The sequence below is a fragment of the Apteryx rowi genome, unplaced genomic scaffold, assembly GCF_003343035.1.
Source record: "Apteryx rowi isolate R43461 unplaced genomic scaffold, aptRow1 scaffold_297, whole genome shotgun sequence".
NCBI classification, from domain to species: domain Eukaryota; kingdom Metazoa; phylum Chordata; class Aves; order Apterygiformes; family Apterygidae; genus Apteryx; species Apteryx rowi.
In genome coordinates, this window is record NW_020449385.1 from 1,007,762 (window position 1) to 1,029,645 (window position 21,884).

General features: G+C 39.5%; 1 protein-coding gene across 4 annotated transcripts in view; it reads left to right on the forward strand.

The window, feature by feature from the left end:
* TMEM131 (transmembrane protein 131) overlaps window positions 1-17,263 on the forward strand; it is a 107,777-nt gene extending 90,514 nt beyond the window's left edge. Inside the window, exons 32-42 of one of the 4 annotated variants that reach the window (XM_026069446.1) lie at window positions 2,657-2,832; window positions 4,081-4,208; window positions 5,606-5,730; window positions 5,884-6,042; window positions 6,811-6,982; window positions 7,388-7,509; window positions 7,603-7,699; window positions 8,846-8,943; window positions 10,263-10,426; window positions 13,884-14,223; window positions 17,100-17,263. In XM_026069446.1, the coding sequence (XP_025925231.1) occupies window positions 2,657-2,832; window positions 4,081-4,208; window positions 5,606-5,730; window positions 5,884-6,042; window positions 6,811-6,982; window positions 7,388-7,509; window positions 7,603-7,699; window positions 8,846-8,943; window positions 10,263-10,426; window positions 13,884-14,192 (1,550 nt within the window). In that variant the 3' untranslated portion in view covers window positions 14,193-14,223; window positions 17,100-17,263. Of the gene's footprint in view, window positions 1-2,656; window positions 2,833-4,080; window positions 4,209-5,605; window positions 5,731-5,883; window positions 6,043-6,810; window positions 6,983-7,387; window positions 7,510-7,602; window positions 7,700-8,845; window positions 8,944-9,577; window positions 9,856-10,262; window positions 10,427-13,883; window positions 14,902-17,099 lie in introns of those variants that run through there. The other 3 variants (XR_003254131.1, XM_026069445.1, XM_026069447.1) reach the window with 3 other exon arrangements.
* Window positions 17,264-21,884: the final 4,621 nt, after the last annotated feature.

The following is a 21,884-nucleotide window of genomic DNA, read 5'->3' on the forward strand; positions in this document are numbered from 1 at the left end:
TGGACGGATCCAGTCTTATAGACCGTGTGCCCAAGGGAGTTGGGAATGCTCCTGGAGCACGTCTGCTATTTTTAGTTTATTCTAAAAGGAAACTAGTTCTTGCACTCCAAGACAGCTCTATGATGCAGCTGGCACAGGTAAGTGGGGACAATTGAGAGTTTGCTTCAAAAGCGCATTCCTGATCCAAGTAAATGTTTGTAGCTCTAACAATTTCTAGCAGTTTGTGTATTGGGAACTTGTCTTAGCAAATAGTTTCTCCTAATTGTTGACAGACCTATGATTATTTTTTTCAACCACATTTAAATGCATTTTCTTGAAATACATGCTTGCCATTTATTTGTCTATCAATTTCAAAAGCAGACTCAAAGATGGTAAAATATTAATTTTTAATCACTTACACAGGATCCATTTTTGCTATTTTCCTGTTTTGTAACCTCCTTATTACAGATGCGTTCAGATAAATCCACATTTTTCTTCCTGTAACAGAAGCTTTGCATCATTTCTGCTTTAGCATGATGGTATACTGATTGTTTAAATGTGATACAGTATACATAATATATTTTGCAAGATATAATATATTTTGCAATTGAGATAGTTTTATTGACTCTTCATCATCTCAGATCAATAACTCAGATTTATTCACATGGACTTCTTTTTGGACAGACTTCATATAAAAAACCAACATTATCTGTAAACTATAACTTGACTCACAAAAGCTTGGTGCATGAGACAAAACTTGCCCATTACCATTTGCCCTCTTCTAAAAATGTAAAATTTTAGGCAAACTTCTGTTATCTGTCTGGATCTACATGTGCACACACTGTTTTTTTGATATTTGTCTTTGACTAGCTTTAGCTGTTTATCTAAACATTTGCAGAAGCAGCAGCTTCTGGACTAATATTGAATGTCATAATATCTTGCTCAGGATTCCAGTCCTTATAGTTTTTTGTTTCATGTTCTTAGTACTTGGGCCATAGCAGAGTGCTGCAGAGGCTGCATTAGTTTTTTTTGTTAAACAGCTGTTTTACATTATATCTTTATTTCACAAAAGCATTTCAATTAGATTTTTCTAATGATGAAATGTAAACTGTTAGCAATCCTGAATGTAGACTAAATTTGACACAAATCTTAGAATGAGGCCTTCTGAAGCAAATATGGAATACCCACCAGGAGGCCTGAAGCTGACCTTTAGAAAGTTTTCACACAAAGATCTTGTATTTACACTTTTATTTACATTCACATTAAAAGAACATTTTATCTGCAGTATTTTTGTTATTTATATCAATGAAAAACACTGATTATAAATTAGGTCTGAAAATTGATATGTATCTAGTATTTACCAACATACTGAAGACAAATTTATACTTTGGTACAAACTTCATCTGAGGGCATTTTGCCAAATCAAATATGACAGCAAGTGTCTGTTAGCAGACTGAATTCTGACATGAGCTGGCACAAATCCCAGTAGGTGCTGAATCCACTTCTTCAGCACTGCTTAACTTAGTCTTTACTTGAGGAAAGTATTAAGACCATCCTGGAAGCAGGATGCACTGTGCAGCTTATAAATGAAAATACTTAGTCTGAAGGTTAGTATCTAAGAAAGATCTTATTGGTAAGGGCATAGTGATATTGTGAATGTTCTTATCCTGTAAAAGAATAACCAGAGGTGATGGTAAGATGAAGATGACTTTTCCTCCCTGTTGCCCTCCCCCCCCTACTCACACACTCAGTTTCTCTGTATTGATGCTTTTTTAATAACTTTCTTAGTCTCTGAGAGCCTAATTTGTACCCTTCTCTTTTGAGAGCCAGGACCTTTGGCTTGATATTGAAGGTTCTTAGATCTCTACGTTTTGAACTTGCAGTATGCTAGAGAAAGCGTGGAAAAAAAACAGAATCAGTTGTTCAAGTAGCAGCAGTGTTCAAGCACTATTTATTCATATGAAGATTGCTTCAGGAAAACTGATTAAACACTCTGGAGTGTTTAATGTATTTTTTTCTCTACTTTGAGATGCAGTAACACTTGAGCATGTCAAGCCAAACTATTTTACAATCAGCTTAGCCTTGCCTCTTAAAATAGTAAAATCTGAAAGGACAAAATATGTAGAGGGGAGAAAGTATACTTGGGTGTGAGATTTTTAGGCTTTTTGTTAGTGATTATTACGATTAGTGATCACTGTTAATGGCTGTTCTCATCTACTCTTGACTGACACTGTTTTTTAATTGACAAGCATGCTAAGCAGTTTCATTCTTCATTTGTTGGGATAATAAAGCTTGCAGCAGCTTCTGAAGTTCCTGTTTAAATCTTAAAGTCTTACGTGATGAAACAGTTGACTTAAACTCCAAGATGTTTAAAAGAAATGCCAGGAATACAGAAGAATAGAATTACCTGTAGGCAGGTGTCCACTGTCCATAGAGAGGTACTGGAGGTAGGGCTCAGGGGTGGGCATAAATGTAACTGTGGAGATCAGGGTTCTTCAGGTTTGATGCTGTTGTTCATGTGTGGTGTGAAGTGGTTGTAAATAATTTGTGTCAGAACAGAGGACAAACTCAAACTTACTTCAGAGGTTCAGCCATGTAGGTTAACCTCTACAATGAAGTGAATTAGCCAATCTCAGAGTACTGCTGCTGAAGATCTGAAGTGTCCATATCTCCCTAGGGAAAGGAAAAGTACTTCAGCGTAAGTCTAAGCCACAGAAGAAGCGAGAGGAAAAGGAAAGAAGAGGGAAGGGAAAGCAACAGGAAGATGAACTGAAGGATTCCCTGGCAGATGATGACAGTTCTTCAACCACAACCGAAACCTCCAACCCAGATACAGAACCACTTCTGAAAGAGGTACAGCCCTGCTCATGAATGGAGGCTCTTGTGTCGCTGTGGGGCAGGTCACACGTTAAGGCAGCACGGCACTTTTTTTGGAATACAGAGTCCTTTTTTCGGCTTTCGTATACTCTAATCCCTAACAAAGAAAGAACGTTAATTAAAAACCCTCTTTCACAATCTTTCCCTTCACTTCTCAGACTCCTCCTCTATAAAAGAGGAGTGTGAACATCATGCCTGAATCATGCAGTCTCAGAATTGAAAGTGCCTGAGTGACTATGGCTGAACAAGTTACCGGTTGTCAGTAGAGTTGTGGTAATTGCCTCCGTGCGTGCTCCTGGCCCATTCTATTTGCAGAGTAAAACACAAGGGGTGAATGCTGCTTTTACCTGATTATTAAGATGTATGCTAAAATCATGTATTTAATCAGTTAGTAAGGATTAGTTCACTGGTGGTAACTTGTCAGTAGGTAGTTAATTACTTTGCTTATGCAACTGTGTACCCCTACCTTTATTTTACTTTTTGGGCCCACATGCTTCTAGGTAATAAACTAAATCTTCTTAACCACTTGTGTAGTTTTCAAGTTGTCATACATATTTTGTGCTAAAGCATGTACTATGAAACCAAACAAAGCAAAGGTAACTGGAGAGAGAAAATAGAAGCAAGCCTAAATTTGGGCATGTCTTTAATTTGAATTTTGGAAATAATAGGGATTCTTTCTGGAAAAAAAATGAAATCTATCCAATACATTTTGAAAGTTAGTGTTTAGTTTGATCACCTTGTGTACTCATATTCAGAAAGTCTTAGAAGTATGAAAAAAATAATTTAAATGCTGAAGTTGGTGAAAGTAGAGAACCTGTTTTAGATGACCTGGACTGCATATAACAGATGATGCAATTGTAAAAGTTACATCTGTTGTTGCTGTATAAAAGCAGTGTTGGTCTCAGTACAGAGTTGGCATCTTTTTGAGCAGACTTAGAGGCCATGGCCTGAGAAGCTGTGGATTTGTGAACATCTGATTTGTCTGAAGCACATTAATTTGCTTTCTGGAGAAGCAGAAATGGAAGTATCTAGAAAATCAGATACAATGTTTTATAGGTATCCTCATTGATTAGTAAAAAGATACTTTCTATGCTGCAAAAATACTCATGGTTTTTGAATAACTTTCTTTCTTCAGTCTGATTTATATTACGTATATCTTGATGCAAGAGAGACTTCTCTTTTTTTTTTCTTAAAAACTGATTTTTTTTATAATGTCTTTTATAGGAGCCTGAAAAACAAAAGGGAAAAGCTATACCAGAAAAAAATGAACATGAAACAGTCCAAGTAAAACAGAAAAGTAAAAAACTGCTAGCAAATATCAAGAAAGAAATCCCTGTAGATGTGAAAACCAGGTAAGCGTAGCAAAGTTTTATTAATAAAAGGAGGCATCGTGCTTGAAGGGACGATGGGTGGATAAAAATCTGTGCATTCAACTGTTGTGACTGCCAATCTAGCTAGTGGCAACAGCAGCAGGTAGCCTTAGGCAGCTTCCTCTTCCTTCTGGGTATCAGGGAATATCTGAAGCTTGTAAATAAGAAATTATTTGATGGGAATGCAGTGCGTTAATAAAATGAGAACTAGATCTGAAGAAGAAAATCAGGTTAAGCAGCGTTAAGTTTTTTGTAACAAGTATCACAGACAAAATAAGGTTAATGTTTCTACAGGAGCTTCTAGTGGCAACACAGTAAGTCAATATTACACCAGTGCTATTAGATGCCTTGGTGAAATGACAGCCATGCAGTTTTGTTTTTTGTATCATAGTGTAAGATCAGTGTCTTGGATATGTTCTTAGAGAAGGCTGCTGCCCTTTCCATTACTGACAGATGGTTGATTGTAGTTTACAGAAAAGGGGAAAACAAAGAACCTTTGTCTTACTTTATGCAGTTCATTCTGAAAGCACTGATCTGAGTGCCACAAAGAGTAAACTCTGTAAGGCTCAAGTGGGGTGTATGGGCTTGTGTTTTCCCGGTTTCTGTAATTAATACTAGAGTAACCATGCTTTAGATTGAGTGTTTAGTATACAGTGCTTTTCTTCAAAATATTTCTGAAAACTTTGCCTGATAAAGTCTGCTTATTATTTTATTTCTTCTTACCATTATCCTCTTTCCTTTATCTTCTAAATCATAGGTTTGTTACATGTCACAGTATTCAAAGGCCCCAGTGAGAGCTGGATTGGAATTCTTCTGCAAGAAATAGATGAAATAATTCTTCCCCTAGAAAGCTCACTGTTTGAGAGAGGGAATCAAATAGCTGGAGGAAAAAGAAGTATATATAGGCAAATGAATTTGGTGGTGGGTTTGAATAGTTTTATGTCATTTCTTAAGCAATGATGCTATACATTCATGGCAATAGCATATCAGGGGCATGTGATCTAATAAGAAAATGGGGAGATCCTGGAAAAAGGGCAGTTGCTATCTCTTGCTTGGCTCTATAATCAGTTAGGTTTTGTAATCCTGGAGCGCTCGGATGAAAGCTACTCCTGGAAGGTGAGTGAGCTGTAATAAATGTGTGGACGGGATACAAGCCAGGGGTTAGGAAGGTTGCAAGGGTGGAGCTGCATATAGGAGAAATATGAGATGACAGCAGAACTACGCTTATGAATATGAGCTTATTGAAGATGAGCTTATACTTGACATAAGAAAGCCACAGGAGACCAGGCTTGTGTAAGACCATGTGGCATATATATGTAAAACTCTTCTTCAGCGCTTCAGAGAGCAAAAAAAATAAATTGATGTCTGTTTTCATTTAGTTCTTTGGAATTGTCTTATACTCCCCCAATGGAAAGCAAGCAGCGCAAAACCTTTCCATCTAAAATATCTACACAGCACCTTTTGACGAATGGGTCCAAATCAAGAAACCTCCCAAAAACAAGAGGTAGCGTAAGGCAATTTTCCATAATTTTCTGGGGTGTTATTTTCTATTTGTTTGTAACCCCTTTGGTTAATTTTGCTTAATTCTAAGTCTTGTTTGAGAAGAGAGCTGTTCACCTTACCGTCCTTGGACTTGGTTTGGTTTTTGTTTTAATAGGTCCAAACAATAAGTTAATGGAGAGCAGGCCATCAGTATTAGCAAAATTTCTCCCCAGTGGTTCTGGACAGGAGCTAGGAAACACCAGCAGCTCAGAAGGGGAAAAGGATTCTCCACCACCCGAGTGGGACTCGGTGCCACTTCACAAAACCGGCAGCTGTAAGTAATCATTAGAGGATGACAGAGTTAGTCTTCTGCCATGAATATCCATAGACAGGCTTGATTTGTTTATAGATCATCTGGTCCTCTCTTCACTGCGTAGTTGTGCTCCCATTTTCTGTTATAGGCCCCATATTGATAGTGTCTGGTAGAATTTGAGTGGTTTGAAAACAATATGAGCAGAACATGGGTTTTTCCGTAGTTGTCCAGTGATGATCAGGATTCAGCAGTTGCTGAGGAAACTGAGAAAGTGTGAATTACTGCTTGAAAACAATACGTATTTTCTACAGCAAATAGGCATTTTGCTTGGTTAAGTCTGCTGCAGCTAGAGTTGAAACTAGTCAAATGATCTGTCCTTGAGAGGCAACACTGAAAACACCCTAGTGCGATGGTTAGTACACTACTATAAGCTTTTTGTTTGCATTACAAGTCCCCTGTATGGAAACTGAATCACCTTCCTGTTGGTTGTATGTAAACATTAAGTCATCCCTCTCCACAGGGCTCACTCAAAAAGTGTTAAAAGTGTCATTCTTTCTGTCTTCCATACACATCAGTTTATCTTGGTGCTTTCATTGAAATGCAATTTGAAAACAGGTAGTAAACCTGAATAACAACAGGTGAGTATAGTGGAGGACCCACCTCTTCTTTTGATAACTGGGAATAGCCCTTGTAATCCCTCCTCGATTTGAACAGAAAGGATGCAGAGTTTGAGCAGCCTTTGTTATAAAGTAAACACTATAGGAAGATATTTTGTGCTTCCTTTTATAGCTACAGACAACCTCTATAAACTTTCTCTACAAACCCTGAACGCAGATGCTTTCCTGAAGCAACGACAGCCCTCGCCAACGCCTGCCTCTCCATCTCCTCCTCCTCCTGCATCTTTAGCTTTTGGGCCGCGAGGAGGCACTTACAGCAGCATTGTGAACAGCAGCTGCAGCAAGTGAGTCCAAATCTGCACCTCCTACTGATTTCACAGGCACAGGATATTTGTGTGCTTTGTATGGTGCATCTCCCTTTACACATTTCCTCTTCCCATGGAAACTGCTTTATGTGGATATTACTGTGCATGTCTTACCATGCTATTTATGTTTTCCTGGGGTTTCTTACAACTTGGTGAATTGGAGAAATGTGTGCTTACAGGACATGTGGAACTGTTGTTACCATTTTCATTTTATCCAAGAATGCTAGCTTAAATTACTGCCTTTTTTATCAGAGTGCTAAAGTCCAAAATCTTACTTCTTTTTTTTCTTTTTTCTTTTTTTTCTTTTTTCTTTTTTTTCTTTTTTCTTTTTTTTCTTTTTTCTTTTTTTTCTTTTTTCTTTTTTTTCTTTTTTCTTTTTTTTAGTGAAACAAAAAGCAAGCAGCCTAATGGTACCAAACACAAGCTGGCAAAGGCAGCTTCTCTTCCAGGCTGGAATGGTAACCCCACTTTCGCTGCTGTAGCTGCTGGTTATGACAAGAGCCCAGGTAATGGAACCAGTTTGGAGTACTAAATACTACTGAATGTTCCCTGAATGTTCTGGTTTTATACTTTTACTCATTTTATGTATGTTGTTGCAGGTGGCAGTGGCTTAGCAAAGGTTTCACCAACTAAGACAGATGTTTCCAGCAATATCAGCATTTCCTACACAGTTGTTGACAGTGATGGCTCTGACAGGTAATTTTTGTACCTCTTGCAAATACCTGAGCTCCTAGAAGAAGGAGTGTAAGCCATTAATGACATTTGTCAGGGTACTAAAAGAGTTCATTTGGGTCCCTAGAAAGTCTGGGTTTTAAAGTCCTGGCATAGCATCACTCACCTCACAAAAAAATTCAGAACTTACAAGTCACTTGAAAGTAGAAGGAAGGGTATCTGGAATATGATGAGGTTTATTTCCCTTCTCATTCCCTGTAACTCAACAATCTCTTGTTTCCATGTGTCCAAACAACAAGAAATTAGCTTGCCTCTTTCAGTATTTTGAGGAGCTTATACCAAGGTCACTTGAAGTAGCTTATAGGCAGAATTTCTGGCTGTACAGCAGTGTCCTTCACTCACAGATTTAACACTGAGATTAGAATGATAGCTCCACTTTCTTTGTCTTATGAGTAGAAGCAGAGTATAACCACACTAAATCATATTCCCCAAAGCACACTTTCTTTTTTGACATATTTCTGGAGTGTGTGTCTGTGTCAGTTCAGTTGTAAAACTCAGTGGGCATCTGGTAACTGTCCTGAAATAGGAACTAGACTTGTGCAAGTTTCAGTATGTAAAGGAATTGCTTTTCTGAGCAAGCTTTGTGGGTGGATTTTTGGTTTGTTTTTGTAAATGTTTATCACTGATTCCAGTTAACTCATCTGTATTTTCAAGAAACTTGCCCACAAACTACAGTGTAAGGATTTGTATGGCCTCTGAGCACTTCTGATGCTAATTTTTTTCTGCTGGTCGAAAACACTGTGCTACATCTTGGGCCCTATAAGTTTCCTGGAAAAACTGAGCAAAAGAGCTACTTTCAGGTGTGTGGAGCTCATCCTACAGATTAAAGAACTTTTTATTTAGAGCTATGTGTTGCTCCAAAGTAGATAGATACACAGGAAAGGAGTATTTCTATATATACTGAAATCTTTTAGTCAAACAATAATAACTTAATGCCCCAATGCTTGATTGCAGTTAAATATTTTAAATGTTTCGTTTTCTGCCTATTACTCTTTCAGCTATGAGGTATCTGTCTGAATTGTTTATATATGTAGCGCTAAGTTATTATCACTGGTAATATTGTGTTAATGAGTTGTTTATTGCTCTTTCCCACTGCTCCGTAATATTTAGTTCAGGTTTGTGGAGTCCTATCAGCAATCCTAGCAGTCCTGACTTCACACCTCTCAATTCGTTCTCTGCATTTGGACATTCTTTTAACTTAACTGGAGGTGAGTTCTTGTTTTCCAAATATTTTCAGTATTCAAATACAGGAAAAGGAATGGTGTGTTTTCATTCCACATTTAAACATAGGCACTGTCCCCATCTCTCTTCCCCAAAAAGTATGACCATGTAGCACAGCATATTAAAAATTTGCTGGTGTATTCTGTGCTTCAGCCCAGTGAGAATTAGTGGAAACTTAATTGTTTGTTGTGCTGGAAATATCTGTTTTGAAGTTTCTTGATTTCAGAACGCTTTCTCAGGAAGCTTTACAGTAGGTCTCAAAAGCATGCCACTAAGGCTGTGGTTTCCTGAACACTTTGCGCTTGCCTAAAGCCACCGCTCTCTGAAAGAGGCAATGGCCCATCCCTCATGCTGCTTTCCTCTTGCGTGAAGCTGCAGTGTTTTTGATGGCTGCATGATGAACTGATCCACATTAAAACTAGCCATTAGTTCCTGTATTTAAATACTTAGTTAAACTTTCAGTAACTGGGGATTAAGATGAGACCTTGATGCAGGCAGGCTATGGATGCCCTACGTACTTACTGTAGATCTGTGTATGCTTGGGATTGCACAGTATGGTTTTAAGGTGTCTGCAAAAGATTAGCAAGCAAAACAACCATCATATGTGGCATTTCTAAAAAGGATTGCACCTCTACTGAGAAATGCTGGAGGTCTGCAAACTGTGAACACCCCACCCCCATTGTGGGGTTGTTTCACCTTCGTCTGAAGCACTTGGCACCGACGACTATCAGGGACTGTCCTAAGACGCCCAGGATCACTTCTGTGCGCGAGGCCCAGGCGAGCCACAAGTGCCAGTGCTGCCCGTCCTTCTCTATAGCAGCTGTGGGGGTCTGGTGGGCCGGGGCACAGGCGGTGCCACGTCCCTCACCGGGAGGTACCTGGGAAGGGAGTGCTGCAAGGTAAGTGAGCAAGTTGTGCTTATGAGAGGCTGCTTCGGCACAGCCACTCGTTCCAGCTGCAGTTAACTTGTTATGAGGAACAGACGGGGTTTTCAGTATTGCTGTGCTTGTGCCAGGGTCCCTGACTATTTGCCTATTGTATAGTACCAGGAACAGAACAAATTCCATAGGTTGATGCTGAACGATGCACAATAAGTATATAATATTTTTTCCTCCACTATAATTGTGATTCTAACTTTGTAGCCCCATCTGATATAGGGCACATGAAATCTGCGTTACTGTGTGACCTTTTCTAATGTCAGTTCTTTTAGAAAAAATACTCAAAATACACTGAAAAATATTAGACTGTTGTTCTTACAAAAAAAGGAAGTGTAAAATACTCAGACGTTATTTTATTTTATTTTTAGAGGTTTTTAGTAAACTTGGTTTAGCTCGATCTCCTTATGGGCAGGATGTTCAGAGAAACTGGAGTGAATTTAATAATGTTCCATCATCCATCTGGGACCCTTCAGTTACAGATTCTGTACCCTCCTGGCCAACCAGTTCGAGTTCCCCAACTCATACAACTGCAGTAAGTATTCAGTCCAAATACAGTGTTCTCTTACTGTTATTAACCTGTTCCATATCTGCCATGTACCTTCATTTAGAGGGTTTTTAAAATTGAGTGAAAAAAGTCAACAGAATGATTGAGGAAAAGGGAGGTTACATGTATTCATCATTCTGTGTAGTTAACTTGAAATGGCTATTGGACAAAGAGTGATTAGTCCAATTAGTCCACTCCCTTGCAGATGATGGATCCATGTAAATTGCTTCACATAAAATATTTCTCATGAGAGCATCTTACAGCATTTACAAGAGTGTGTTTCATTTCCACATGCTTAAGGATTGTGGAAAAAGCCCTTCTGCTCCTGTGCTGTGGCTGAACACTACCTCTGTCACTTCCAGCTTGACAGACAGTTGCAAAATAGCCAAAATGATTATTCGCAGATTTTGATTCTGCTTGCTGAGTCCAGTGTTGCAACCACTGTAAATTAAGATAAAGTCCAAAAGCCTTGTCTTAAAAAAAATTGAGGCATGAGATGTATTCTTTTCAACTTAGAAAAAACACTAAAGGAGTTAGCATAAAGTAAAGCCTTTAAACTGACTACTAATTTGATTGAGATCTTGAGTATAGCGAAAGAAGAAAAAACAACTTTTACGCAGATTATTGCACTGCTCACTCATCCTTGTGCTTCCCTGTCAGAATGAAACTTACACCTCATCAGCTGTCCTCAGTGCCAGCTGAAATCATTCTTCATCTTGTCTTCTGAAAATGTTTTTGTACTGAGGAAGAGGCAGTGTTTACTTCACCTGGTGTCAGTTCAGAATGGGGGAAAGGGGAAGTCTAAGTAGGCCACAGCCTCTTATAGACATGCACTCGCTGGTCCCTTGTCATGTGATTACAACTATAGCTGTAACCTCACTGAAATTATGTAAGGAGTGATATTTGCTTTTTGGTCACATGGAAGACAGATTTCTTATCGTGTGATAGGAGGAGGGATTCAGGACAACCAGCACAATCTCTCTAGCTTTAATCTATTTACTGGCCACTTCTGAAAAATACCCAGAAGTGTGCTTCAGGGAACACAGAGACACAAGCCAGACAGATGGTACAGAATAATTGTCAGTCTATCCCTTCAAATACCTAGATTTTGCAAAATAGCATTTTAGGACCTTATTCCAAGAGAAGATTGCTTAATAAACAAGAAGCAGCAAAGGAAGACTAAAATGTTCAAAGCTTTTTTAAGGCAGTGATTTTTCAAGTGCTTATGGTGATCAGGAAAACTTTGCTGTTTCTGCCATTGAACCTCTTTACTACATAAAGATACTAGATAAGAGAGCAGGTACCAGGCTGGGCCCTGTACTTTCCCTCACTTGTTGGCAAAAGAGCTGAAGCTGTTCTTGCAAACAGCGGTTACGTAGTGGCTTCTGTATTGCACTCTCTTATAGGAAGGTTTCTGGGGAGTTAATTTCAATCATCATCCTTACTCCTCTTGCTTTCCCATTTTATCTGCAAAGCTCTCTGCTTCTGCACTAAGTATCATTTAACTTCTGGGTTCTGTCTCCCCTTAAGCCCTTTCTGCATTGGTACTACTTCTTCTCAAGTTTCTTTCTAACCGTAATCCCTTACTCCTCTTTCCTCCGTATCCCTGCATGTCGTGCTGCCTGCAGGTCTACTTGTACCTCTCTCCACCAGCCTTGAAAAGGAGGAGCTGTCTAATCTAAGGTCCTTTTCTCTGCCTCTCCTTTCCTGGCTGCTGCTTCTACTGTATGAGCAATTGCCTTTCTGCCGGATCCTCCAAAATGCTTTTGGGGCATGCAGGAATAGTTCCTGGCTCTTCTGCGAGTAGTAGGGAATAAAGTGGATTTAGTGTTCTAGGGTTGGTGCCTGAGCAGCAAAATGAGTGTTTCCTGCTGTAGGCTCAGTAGTCTAATGCTTGCATAGCTTAAATGTAACCATTTAGTTATATTACCCAATTATAAACTGTAACCCTAGTTTAATTCAACATCATAGTGACATTGGAGAGACCTAATGATGTGGCCTTGGTAACCCTTTAGTATGATCAAAATTTCCATCTAACCCTCTATATCAAATCCTACGAGGACCTTTTGTTAAGTGTTCAACCAGCTTCAGATATGACTAGGTTGAACACATCTTCATTCCAGGAAAAAAAAAAAAATTATTAACCTGAAATTAAGACATTTTCAGAATTCACCCTCTTTTCCAAAGAGATTTTTACTTTAATTTTCAGATGCAGAGTACGCTGATACTGGTTAACCTGTTACTAGTTAGTGTGTATTATCTGAGGGCTGAGATCTTGGGAAGGGATCCTCTAGCTCCACCCAGTAAAACCAAACATAAGGATGTGCATACCTTGCAGCACATGCTTAGCCAGTCCTTTGCCTTTTGGATGTATCAAGTTTACTGTGTATTTATAAATTGAATTTACAGCATATGTGCATTGAAACTATTGGCCCTGAGGTACGTAGTGTGTTAAGCCTACATGTACCAGGTTCTCTGCTAATGTTAGCATGAAAGTTATGCTAACCTTCCTCATCCTGATCTTTGGCTGCTTCTGGGTATCGCTTCCCACAGCACAGTTTATTAGATTCCTCTGATCACTTGCTGCTTGCCACTGTTTGGGCTTTAATAAAACGGTTTATGGAAACTGGGCCCTGTTCATTTCTGCATGCATTCCCTAGGTTTGCTGTAACTGTCCTGTGCATCCCAAATGCATTTGTGATGTGTGTTGCAGTACACCTGCATCTGCACCATGGCCATTTGTCAGAGACTTCTGGATGTCTTGAGAGCCAAGGCAGACTTACTGGAAATCCATGACAAATAGCTAGTTCTCCTATCCCCTCCCCCTTCATCTGGAGAACTTTTGGGTAGGAAAAAAGTGTTGGGAATATGTGGAGATAGAGTGGGGCTGAACACAGGTAGGTTCATCCAAAATGTACAGCTTTGTAACAGATATGTCTGAATGTAAGGAGACAATTGCAAACTGCCAAAAAAGGATCAAGGGGACTTCACTTGCCACCTTCCATTACAACTTGAGTTTTGTTGTCTTTATCCAGACATGATCCATGTTTATCTGCCTCATTCTAGCTAGCTTAATTAAGCTTGAGCTTGTTGGCCCATATGTGTTGAAGCTTGAATAACAGTAGTGCCTAAATTAGTAATGGTATGGAAATGTATAAGCTCAAATGAAAACAGCCTAAAAGCCTGTAATGTACACTCTCTGCAGCTGATTCAGTTACTGCACACATCTGGTGTTCAATAGTAGTGTGGTTCCTCTGGGCAAGCTCTAAAGGAAGCTCAAATACGTATGCTGTAATGAAGATGGAAGGGGTTCCACAGTGGGCTGGCTTTTGCTTAGATACCAAACATTCAGTACTTCTTACAGATTGCTGGAGGCTGTAAACAACAAGGTGAAAATACAGGTTACTTCAACTGCTACTTATGCAGCTCTCTGTCTTTACTGCAGTCGATCCTTGGCAACCCAAGTGGCCTGTGGTCCACCACTCCATTCAGCAGTTCCATTTGGTCAAGTAATCTCAACAGTGCCCTCCCCTTCGCCACTCCAGCAAATGCATTGTCAGGGATTGATCTCATGGGCAGTGAAAACTCCTCGCCGCCACCGCCTCCGCCGCCTCCTCCATCGACTGCTGCCACTGTTGCCAATCCTGCTGAAGACATGGGACAGACCTACAATCCTTGGAGAATTTGGAGCCCCACAATTGGAAGAAGAAGCTCGGATCCTTGGTCTAATTCACACTACCCTCATGAAAACTGAAATTAAGCAAAAGGAAAGAACTTTTATCCAGGTCATGATACAATTCTGAATGCTAATTTTTGAAACATCATTTTCAGGCTGTTGCTGGTCATTGCTTCCCCCCCGCCCCAGTCATGCTTTCATCACTTGCTCCTTTTAAAGTCTATCTTGCAATATGGTAGTGTGAGATTGCAGATAAGCTTGAAAAAGTCTGGGTCTGGTCACAAATCAAACTACAGCTGAAGCCTGTAAATCTGAACAATTTCACTGGTTTCATATTTTACCATCTGCCACTTTTTATTTAGGAAACAATTTGAACTATAAAATGGTCCTGGCATGCAATACTTTTATCAAAGTACCGGTTTTGGTTTTTAAATTTTTTCCAGTATTATGCTCCAAGATCTAATTTTAAAACAAATAAAGCACTTTGTGCTAAAATGCAGAGTATTTTTTTAAAATAAGGCTGTCTTTGTTAACACAGGTTCTAAGAATGTTTAAAAAAAAAAACAAAAAAAAMCCACAAAACCTTAAGAGCAAAATGGCTGAATGTAAGAGCATTCTGTTAAGACTGTAATACACTTTCTGTGCTGTTTGTACATTTGTAAACCTGAATGCATTTTTAAGTTGAACTGAAATGCACACAGCCAAGACTTGTGGAAGAAACAAGATACCTTGTGCATTTCTTACGGATACAACTTTGGGTTGTACTTAAAATAAATACTGCTTTTTTTCAAGATCTGTCTACTGTAATTCTGTTTGTCTCCAGGCATTTTCTGAACTTGCACATGCATGAATCCACTTTGCAGTGGCAGCCTTCAGGCCAAAATCTACTGTGCATAGGGCCTGTATTAATGGAAACTTCACTGCAAATGAAACATGGCTCCTCAACAGTGTGTGGTGTTATAGCATTTAAGACCTAGAGCTTGTGTTCACAGTTGCACAAAGTATTGAGATGTCACCACTGGAAGTTTTGCTGGATAGCAAAATGCTGGAAAAATGTCTATACTGTTTCAGTTTGGAAATAATCGGATGTAGTAGCAGCTGCTGCTGTTTATACTACACCCATACCTTTGTAATGCTGTTCTGTATAGGCCCAAACAAGAACTTCACTGTTTTTAGATGTAGATTCCTTAAAGTGCATTTCTCTCTATTAACAGTAAGGCGAGCCTGAGTGACTCAGTATATTCATCTGAGCTAAAGCTAGGTAAAAATGAACCCTTCAGTTACAAGAAAACATTAATAGATGCTACCTAACAAAGCAAATCCACTTGCATGACTCAGTAGCACTGCTCCCAATTTACAGCAGCAGATTTTTATCAGAATCCATTTAAAAGAATAAAGAGTTGTATATTATAATTAAAACACTTATGCTACAAGGAATATTGTATGCAACAAAAGATAAGGGTTAAATAAGCAATTTAGACTAAGTGACCACTTTTGCAGCTAGCATTCTGTAAACAATGTCTCTACTGCTGTCAGATTGCTGGGTTTTTGCTGCCACCAGCAGAAGCTAAAGATAGGGGTCTTGAAGAGAGGAGCTTTCTCAATTATTTCCTTTGTTCTTAAAATTCAGGTACTTTTAGAGCCATGCAAGACAATGAAATGTTCAGCTTTTGCTTATATGCAATTTCCTTCTGAGTAACCAGGCAAACAAGTCTCTTTGCATGCAAAATAAAGTTAGCGGTTAAGCTACTGACATGCCAGGACCTGTTTCTCCCTAAGATAAAAACTTAGGAAGATAACTAGCAGTAACCATTAAGTTTTCATACTGCCTTCCCCCCCCCCAGTAGGTCTTTATATTAAAATTGATTCCTTTGAGGATATAAGCAGAAATTTAATCTGAGATACTAATCATCATCAGTGGTTTAAGTGTCTGTGAGGACAGAAAAGATTTCTGCTTTAAAAATATTTCCCTTTGAACAACACAAGGCAACACCTATGTAGCTTAGACTTTTGCTTCCAAAATGTGAGCCATTCCCTTGCTTTATTTCAGATAACCTCTGCCTTCTTTAGAATATTCTCAGTTTTTGCTTGTGAAAAGTTTGCTCTCAAACACCAATTAAATGTTAAAATTTAAGCTCCAGAGGCAAAACAATACAAGCTATTGTGGGCTTTATGACATACAATTTTCAGTTTTCTAAGAGAGGAAGAAAGTGGTTCTCCCCAAGGAGAAGGGGAAAGAAATCCTAGGCCCAATGACTTTAAAAGAGAGTAAAAGAGCTTCTTTAAAAAAACCAGTTCTAACTGTAATTTACAAAATTTAGTTCAAACAAAATCTTGACAAAAGTTACCTATTTCTAATGAAATTTCTGTATCTGGTAAGTATATGTAGAGCACAGTTTTGCTGCTTTCTCCTTGAGATGTCTACTTGCCAACTTTACAGTGTAGTCACACTTTTCACAGGCATTGAAAACACTGGCTGAGGACTCTGACATGGCTACCTTTAAGTCTTAAGATACAATTTTTAATTGTACTTTGCTTACCCTTGAATGATTTTACACGATGTCCCAAGCCTGTAGGACTGTTGAAAAGTTAGGGAGGCACAAGCAGCTGTGATGAGTCAGAATAATAGAGATGACAGACTTCTTCTTATTATAAGGTTAAAATAAAATTTAAAAAAAGTTTTGGCAAAATTTATGTGAAATGTTACATGAAAGTTCTAGATAGGGTTGAAAATATTACAGCCTGCTGGAAGGACAGCTTTGTAGGATAAATGAAGAACACAAGGCATAGTAAGGTCTCAAGCTCTAAAGCTTTTCAATAGCAGCTTGAAAAGAAGACTGAGGCCTAGACCATTAGGGAAGGTCCATTTTGAATAAAAAGCCCAGAGAAATCAAAAATGTAGCTTAAAATCCTCTGAAGAAGGGCTACCCTGGAAAACAGGGAGCTCATAGCTGGTAATTAAAAAATTTTTTTTCTTTTTTTTAGAGCATCAGGGCATGACTACTGTGCATCAACTCAACTCTTCCAGACCTGGAAGATACTGGGAATACAAAATAAAAACAAGGAAGAGAAATAATTACCATTAATTTTGCTAATTATTTTGGTGCTCCAAATGTACAATTCCATTCTGCCAACTCTAATAAATAGACTTTAAAAGCCTGAAAAGTTTCTGGCCTGTTTTAAAAAGTAAATGCCTACAGTGGAGAAATGTGTCATACAAAATTAGTTTACTTTGCACTAGCTCTACTTCAACAAAACTTAGAGATTTTGGTTAAACAAAGCATGAGATGATATCAGAACAGGATATAAAGTTCCACCCAGTCAAAGCACCGTTAGGGTTTATTTCATGACTATGGAAACCTGGATTAAGCCAATGTAACAATAAGCAGGTCTGGATGGAGCCCTCGCTGTGCAGGTTGGTTAGCAGCGCTACGTACCGGAGCTTGGCCACTGCCATACAAGAGAATTAACAAACTGGGGAAAACTGCCTATGGTGGCACAAATGTTTGAGTCAGGAGCCCCAGCTGCCAGCAGAGCACCAGTAACACTGGATAATATGGTATCAAGGGGGCACCCTCAGTCTCTCCTGAAGCTGTAAGCACACAGTAGTCACGTATTCTTTGTGTGACAGAGGGAAGTGAGTGGGATTTCTATATAGCACTGTGGTAAAGGGAGCCATGTGGCCTGCTTGCCACAGAGTATTTATAGGAGGTGAAAGAGTCTGTCCTGGAGTCTGAGTAAGACTCTTGCAAGCTATGGGAAATAAATAGTTCATTTACTTGCCCTAAGCAAGGCAGAAAGGGGATATTTCTGGTGTCCTAAACAAAAAGCCCAAAGACATTGGCCCAGGGAAGCAGGGGGGTGTAACCTCCTCCCCTACCCCAGAAATACCTCTAGGGAAGAGGTRCAGGCTGTCCATTTTATAGTTCTGGGTCTAATAAAGTATTCCCCGAGGGACAAAAAAAGTATTAGATATTCTGGACAGTTTCTTGGGCTTTTCTGGTATGAGTCTGTGGCAGAATGAAGTCACTTGTGGCATTTTGGCTTCATGAGAAGGAAATGGCTGGGAAGCAAGTGCCCCCCCAGGGACAGGAGTATCCTGCAGCAGTTTCTGTCTAACACGGTATCATTCACTGGCCCTTTCTGGAGTTAGTTACTTTTCATGGAAGACAATATTCAGTGGGCAGAGGACACCAATCTGTTTGATGGCAGGAAGACAGAAGCTAGGGAGGATGGCTCACTGCCTTTTAAGAAGGGCATGCACAGAAGCTGGAATCAGATGAGACCAAAATGCTCTTTGGTGTTCTGCTTTCATGGCTCTTTGTTGGATTTCTGGAAGGTGAAAGGACTTACAGTACCTTCAGCTCTGTGTAGCCCATCCACCTGGTATATCCTGTCCTTTAGCAGTCAAGGTACCAGCAAAAAAATCTGCTAACATCATTAACAATTTCAGCAATGAAGAATGAAGAAAAACAATCCCTAAAAACTACGCAACGTTCTGCATAAAACGGGTACGACTCAGTTTATGGGACTGCAGGGAAATTGCTGTTCTGCTGTATAAACTAGGACTCTACTAGGACAACAGTAATTATTTCAAGGAATATTCACTTGTGTCTCATTCTAAACCAGCAACGTGGAAATTCCTTCATGTGAGCTTCTAAAGTCAGTCTAACCACCAGCTCGCATTTAACTGCCTGTCAAATCCTATTTTGTGGAGAAGTCTCAGTCTCCAATTCTAGGGAAAAAAAAGATCAACAGATCTTAAGAAAATATCATCAGTAGAATAATGCCTTAATGCTTCAGCTAAACTAACCAAAAGTCATAACAGACTGGAACATCTTGGTACTTTGTAATACCATGAGCAGAAAAAAAAGATTCAAGAAAATAAAACACTGCAGCTACATTTAAAATAGCATAGTTGTTCAGAAAGCTAATGACAAATTCAGACTTTATGCATGTGTGAGGAAGGGATGAAAAGAGGGATAAAGGAGGGCTCTTTTCTTCAAAGCAGATGAACCCAATGGTCTAGAGGAAGGCACCAGAAGGGTAACTCACCGCAGCTCAAACGTGAAGCAAAAGTTTGTGCTACAGCAAGCAGCACACAGGAAGAGGCCCCACTGTTAGACAGAACTTAAATTCAGATGTGCAGATCTGGGACCTAAGCACTGGCCATGAGTGTTAACCTGTGGTTCCCATTACTTGGAATGAAAATGAGGCCCACCATACGCTGAGTTAGTACCATTGTATTGATTAAATGCATGCAAAAATCAATATAATGCAATTGTTAGAACAATTAAAATTGAATAAAGCTGAAGTCAGCAGGCTGGGGGGCCAGAGAGCTTCAGAAAATGGATTGAACTGCACTTGCTTGGTTTTTTTTAAACTGGAGCCTCCTTGCGAAAATTCTGATTTGGTCTCTTCTGCAACATAAACCCACAGGCAAAACCCCTGTAGGCTTTCCCCAATTCTGAATAAATCAGCAAACTGGGAAACACTTTCCCTAACTAACTCAATAAATTTGAGCAATTCACTTTCTCTGCACAGTGAAGACTTGGAGCCCTAATACTTGGATAAACAGCACCCCTCTGTGGCTAAATCTAGTATTGAGGAGCTTGCAGCAGTTCCTCTCTGATTTTTACTCAAAATATGAAAAAAATCTCAGCTATAGTAACAGCATTTTGCTTTAACAAGTCAATACATGGGGAAAATTATCATTACTTTTCCCACCCACCCTCAGTCTATACAGCTATCATTTTCCAACAGCAAAAAACAGCCAAAAATAACTGTAAAGGAAAAATCCCAAGCCAAAAGGAACTGGGAAGCGCTTACATTTCAATGGTGAAAGTCCACAAATCAAGGCACTCTGTCAGTTATAGCAGACTTTTACTTGTCTTCAAATGTAAAATCACAACATGCTACCCAGCTCTGCTCTCTTCCAGGTCACCGATATATCAAGATTGATGATGGAGTACATATTGATTAAAAAGGAAAAAAGAGCCAATGTTTTAAAGCAAAAAACATCCTTGGTCTAAGTGCCTTCAAAGCTTCCACCCTTCTAAGTAAGCACAGACGCTTCTTAGCTCTGTTTTAGCCCTGACTCCCTACTTCAACAACCAACCAGCTCAGGGCATTAATGCAGTACCCTGCCCCTGCGAGATATTTAGGCGGCACTCACATACTGACACTGTGGGTGACCCTGAACAGCCTCTGTATGCCCTTGCATGATATTTCCCAATCTTTGTCCTATCAGTATAGACTTTGAATCTTTCATCAGGTTAGTATAATAAGCAGTGGTGCCAGAACAGCAGTTGACTCCTCTTCTCTCGGTCTTATGAGAATACTATGAGTTCAAAATATTTCTCTTTGTAAAAGCTTTCCACATTTTAATAGCACTGTTTAACAGCCCTATATTCTTTAAATAACTATCAATCACTCCTGTTTTGCAACATGAAAATGAGAATAATAATCAGATTAATATCTGTCTAGATCCATAGTCTGACAGTAGACAGGAAGGTACCAGCAAAACACAAAAAGCCCAGCTACAATTATGGATCGCAAGTCATCAGCTTTTTAGTTAAGTCTCTCTACCATAAAGACAAACTCATATTATTGGTTAATTCTGGTACTCTATGCATGAACTGTATAAACCCTATAATCCTCATTTTCTGAGGACTCAAAGGATGAGAGCCAAAAAAGGAATTAAGAATTGAATACTCTATGTTTATTCCACACTTGCACAGGCATAACTTAGTAGCCGCTGTCACAGACAGGACAAAATATGGATGTTTGTTAGGTTTTTCAGTCTCAGTCTAACTGGCTGCCTAAACTTACCTATCATCAACTGTCTGTTTAATTAAATAATTCTCTAGATGCCTAGAACAACTTCTGGGTCTGTCCATGATCAAGCAGGACTCAGAAAATACATGTTCTTCTGGCCCCTGGGGAACTGCACCACTATGAATGCTCCTAAAGCACCTGGTACACCTGCAGGCCTGCACTGCTCACAAAACACAGCACTAACAGCAAGAACCCTGTATCTCAGGGAACATCCGAGCTCTCAAATTATAAACAAGGCTTCTTTCCTCTTTCACTCCAAAAACTAAGTGTCTCACCCAGGTTAAATTCATTCCAGGAAACAGTTCACAGCTGGAAATCCCCGGTGGCACTGGGCCTGCGCACCTTAGTAACAGTCCCTCCCAGCCAGGTTAGAAACCTCTTTTCCCAGGTCTCCATGCAGTGAAATCCCCACCAAGTTTCCATTACATTATACAGCAGCACTTCACAACCTCTTTGGAAAGGGTCTCATTGGATTATTGTCCGATGACAAAATCCACTCTACTGACGTGATACTCACTGATAGCACCGACAAAAGAGTCTGGTGATTTCCAAGTCCTCTTCCTAGGATTATTGGGAGAAAGGGAGAGAGATGAAGAAGAGAAAAAGAAGAAAAGCACCGCTCCTGCTGTCCTATGCAACAAGCTAGTGTAGCAGATTGCAGCAAGAATCCAAAGGGGAAGAGTGGTGCACCCTGGTGACCAGGCTCCCCGGGGCTAGAAAGTAATGAAAGAGCAGAGGATATAGGCAGCAAATGAGGATCTTATCCACAAGCTCAGTTATTTAACTGGGCGCATTAATATAGCTAAGGCTGTGGCTGCATTTGCAGGGCTAGAAGTACAAAGCACTGTCCTGTCTCTGGGGTGGGAGAAGGGAGCCTATGCTGAGGTGAGACTCACTAATAAAGTCTTACTCATGAGGAATCCCTGATACAGC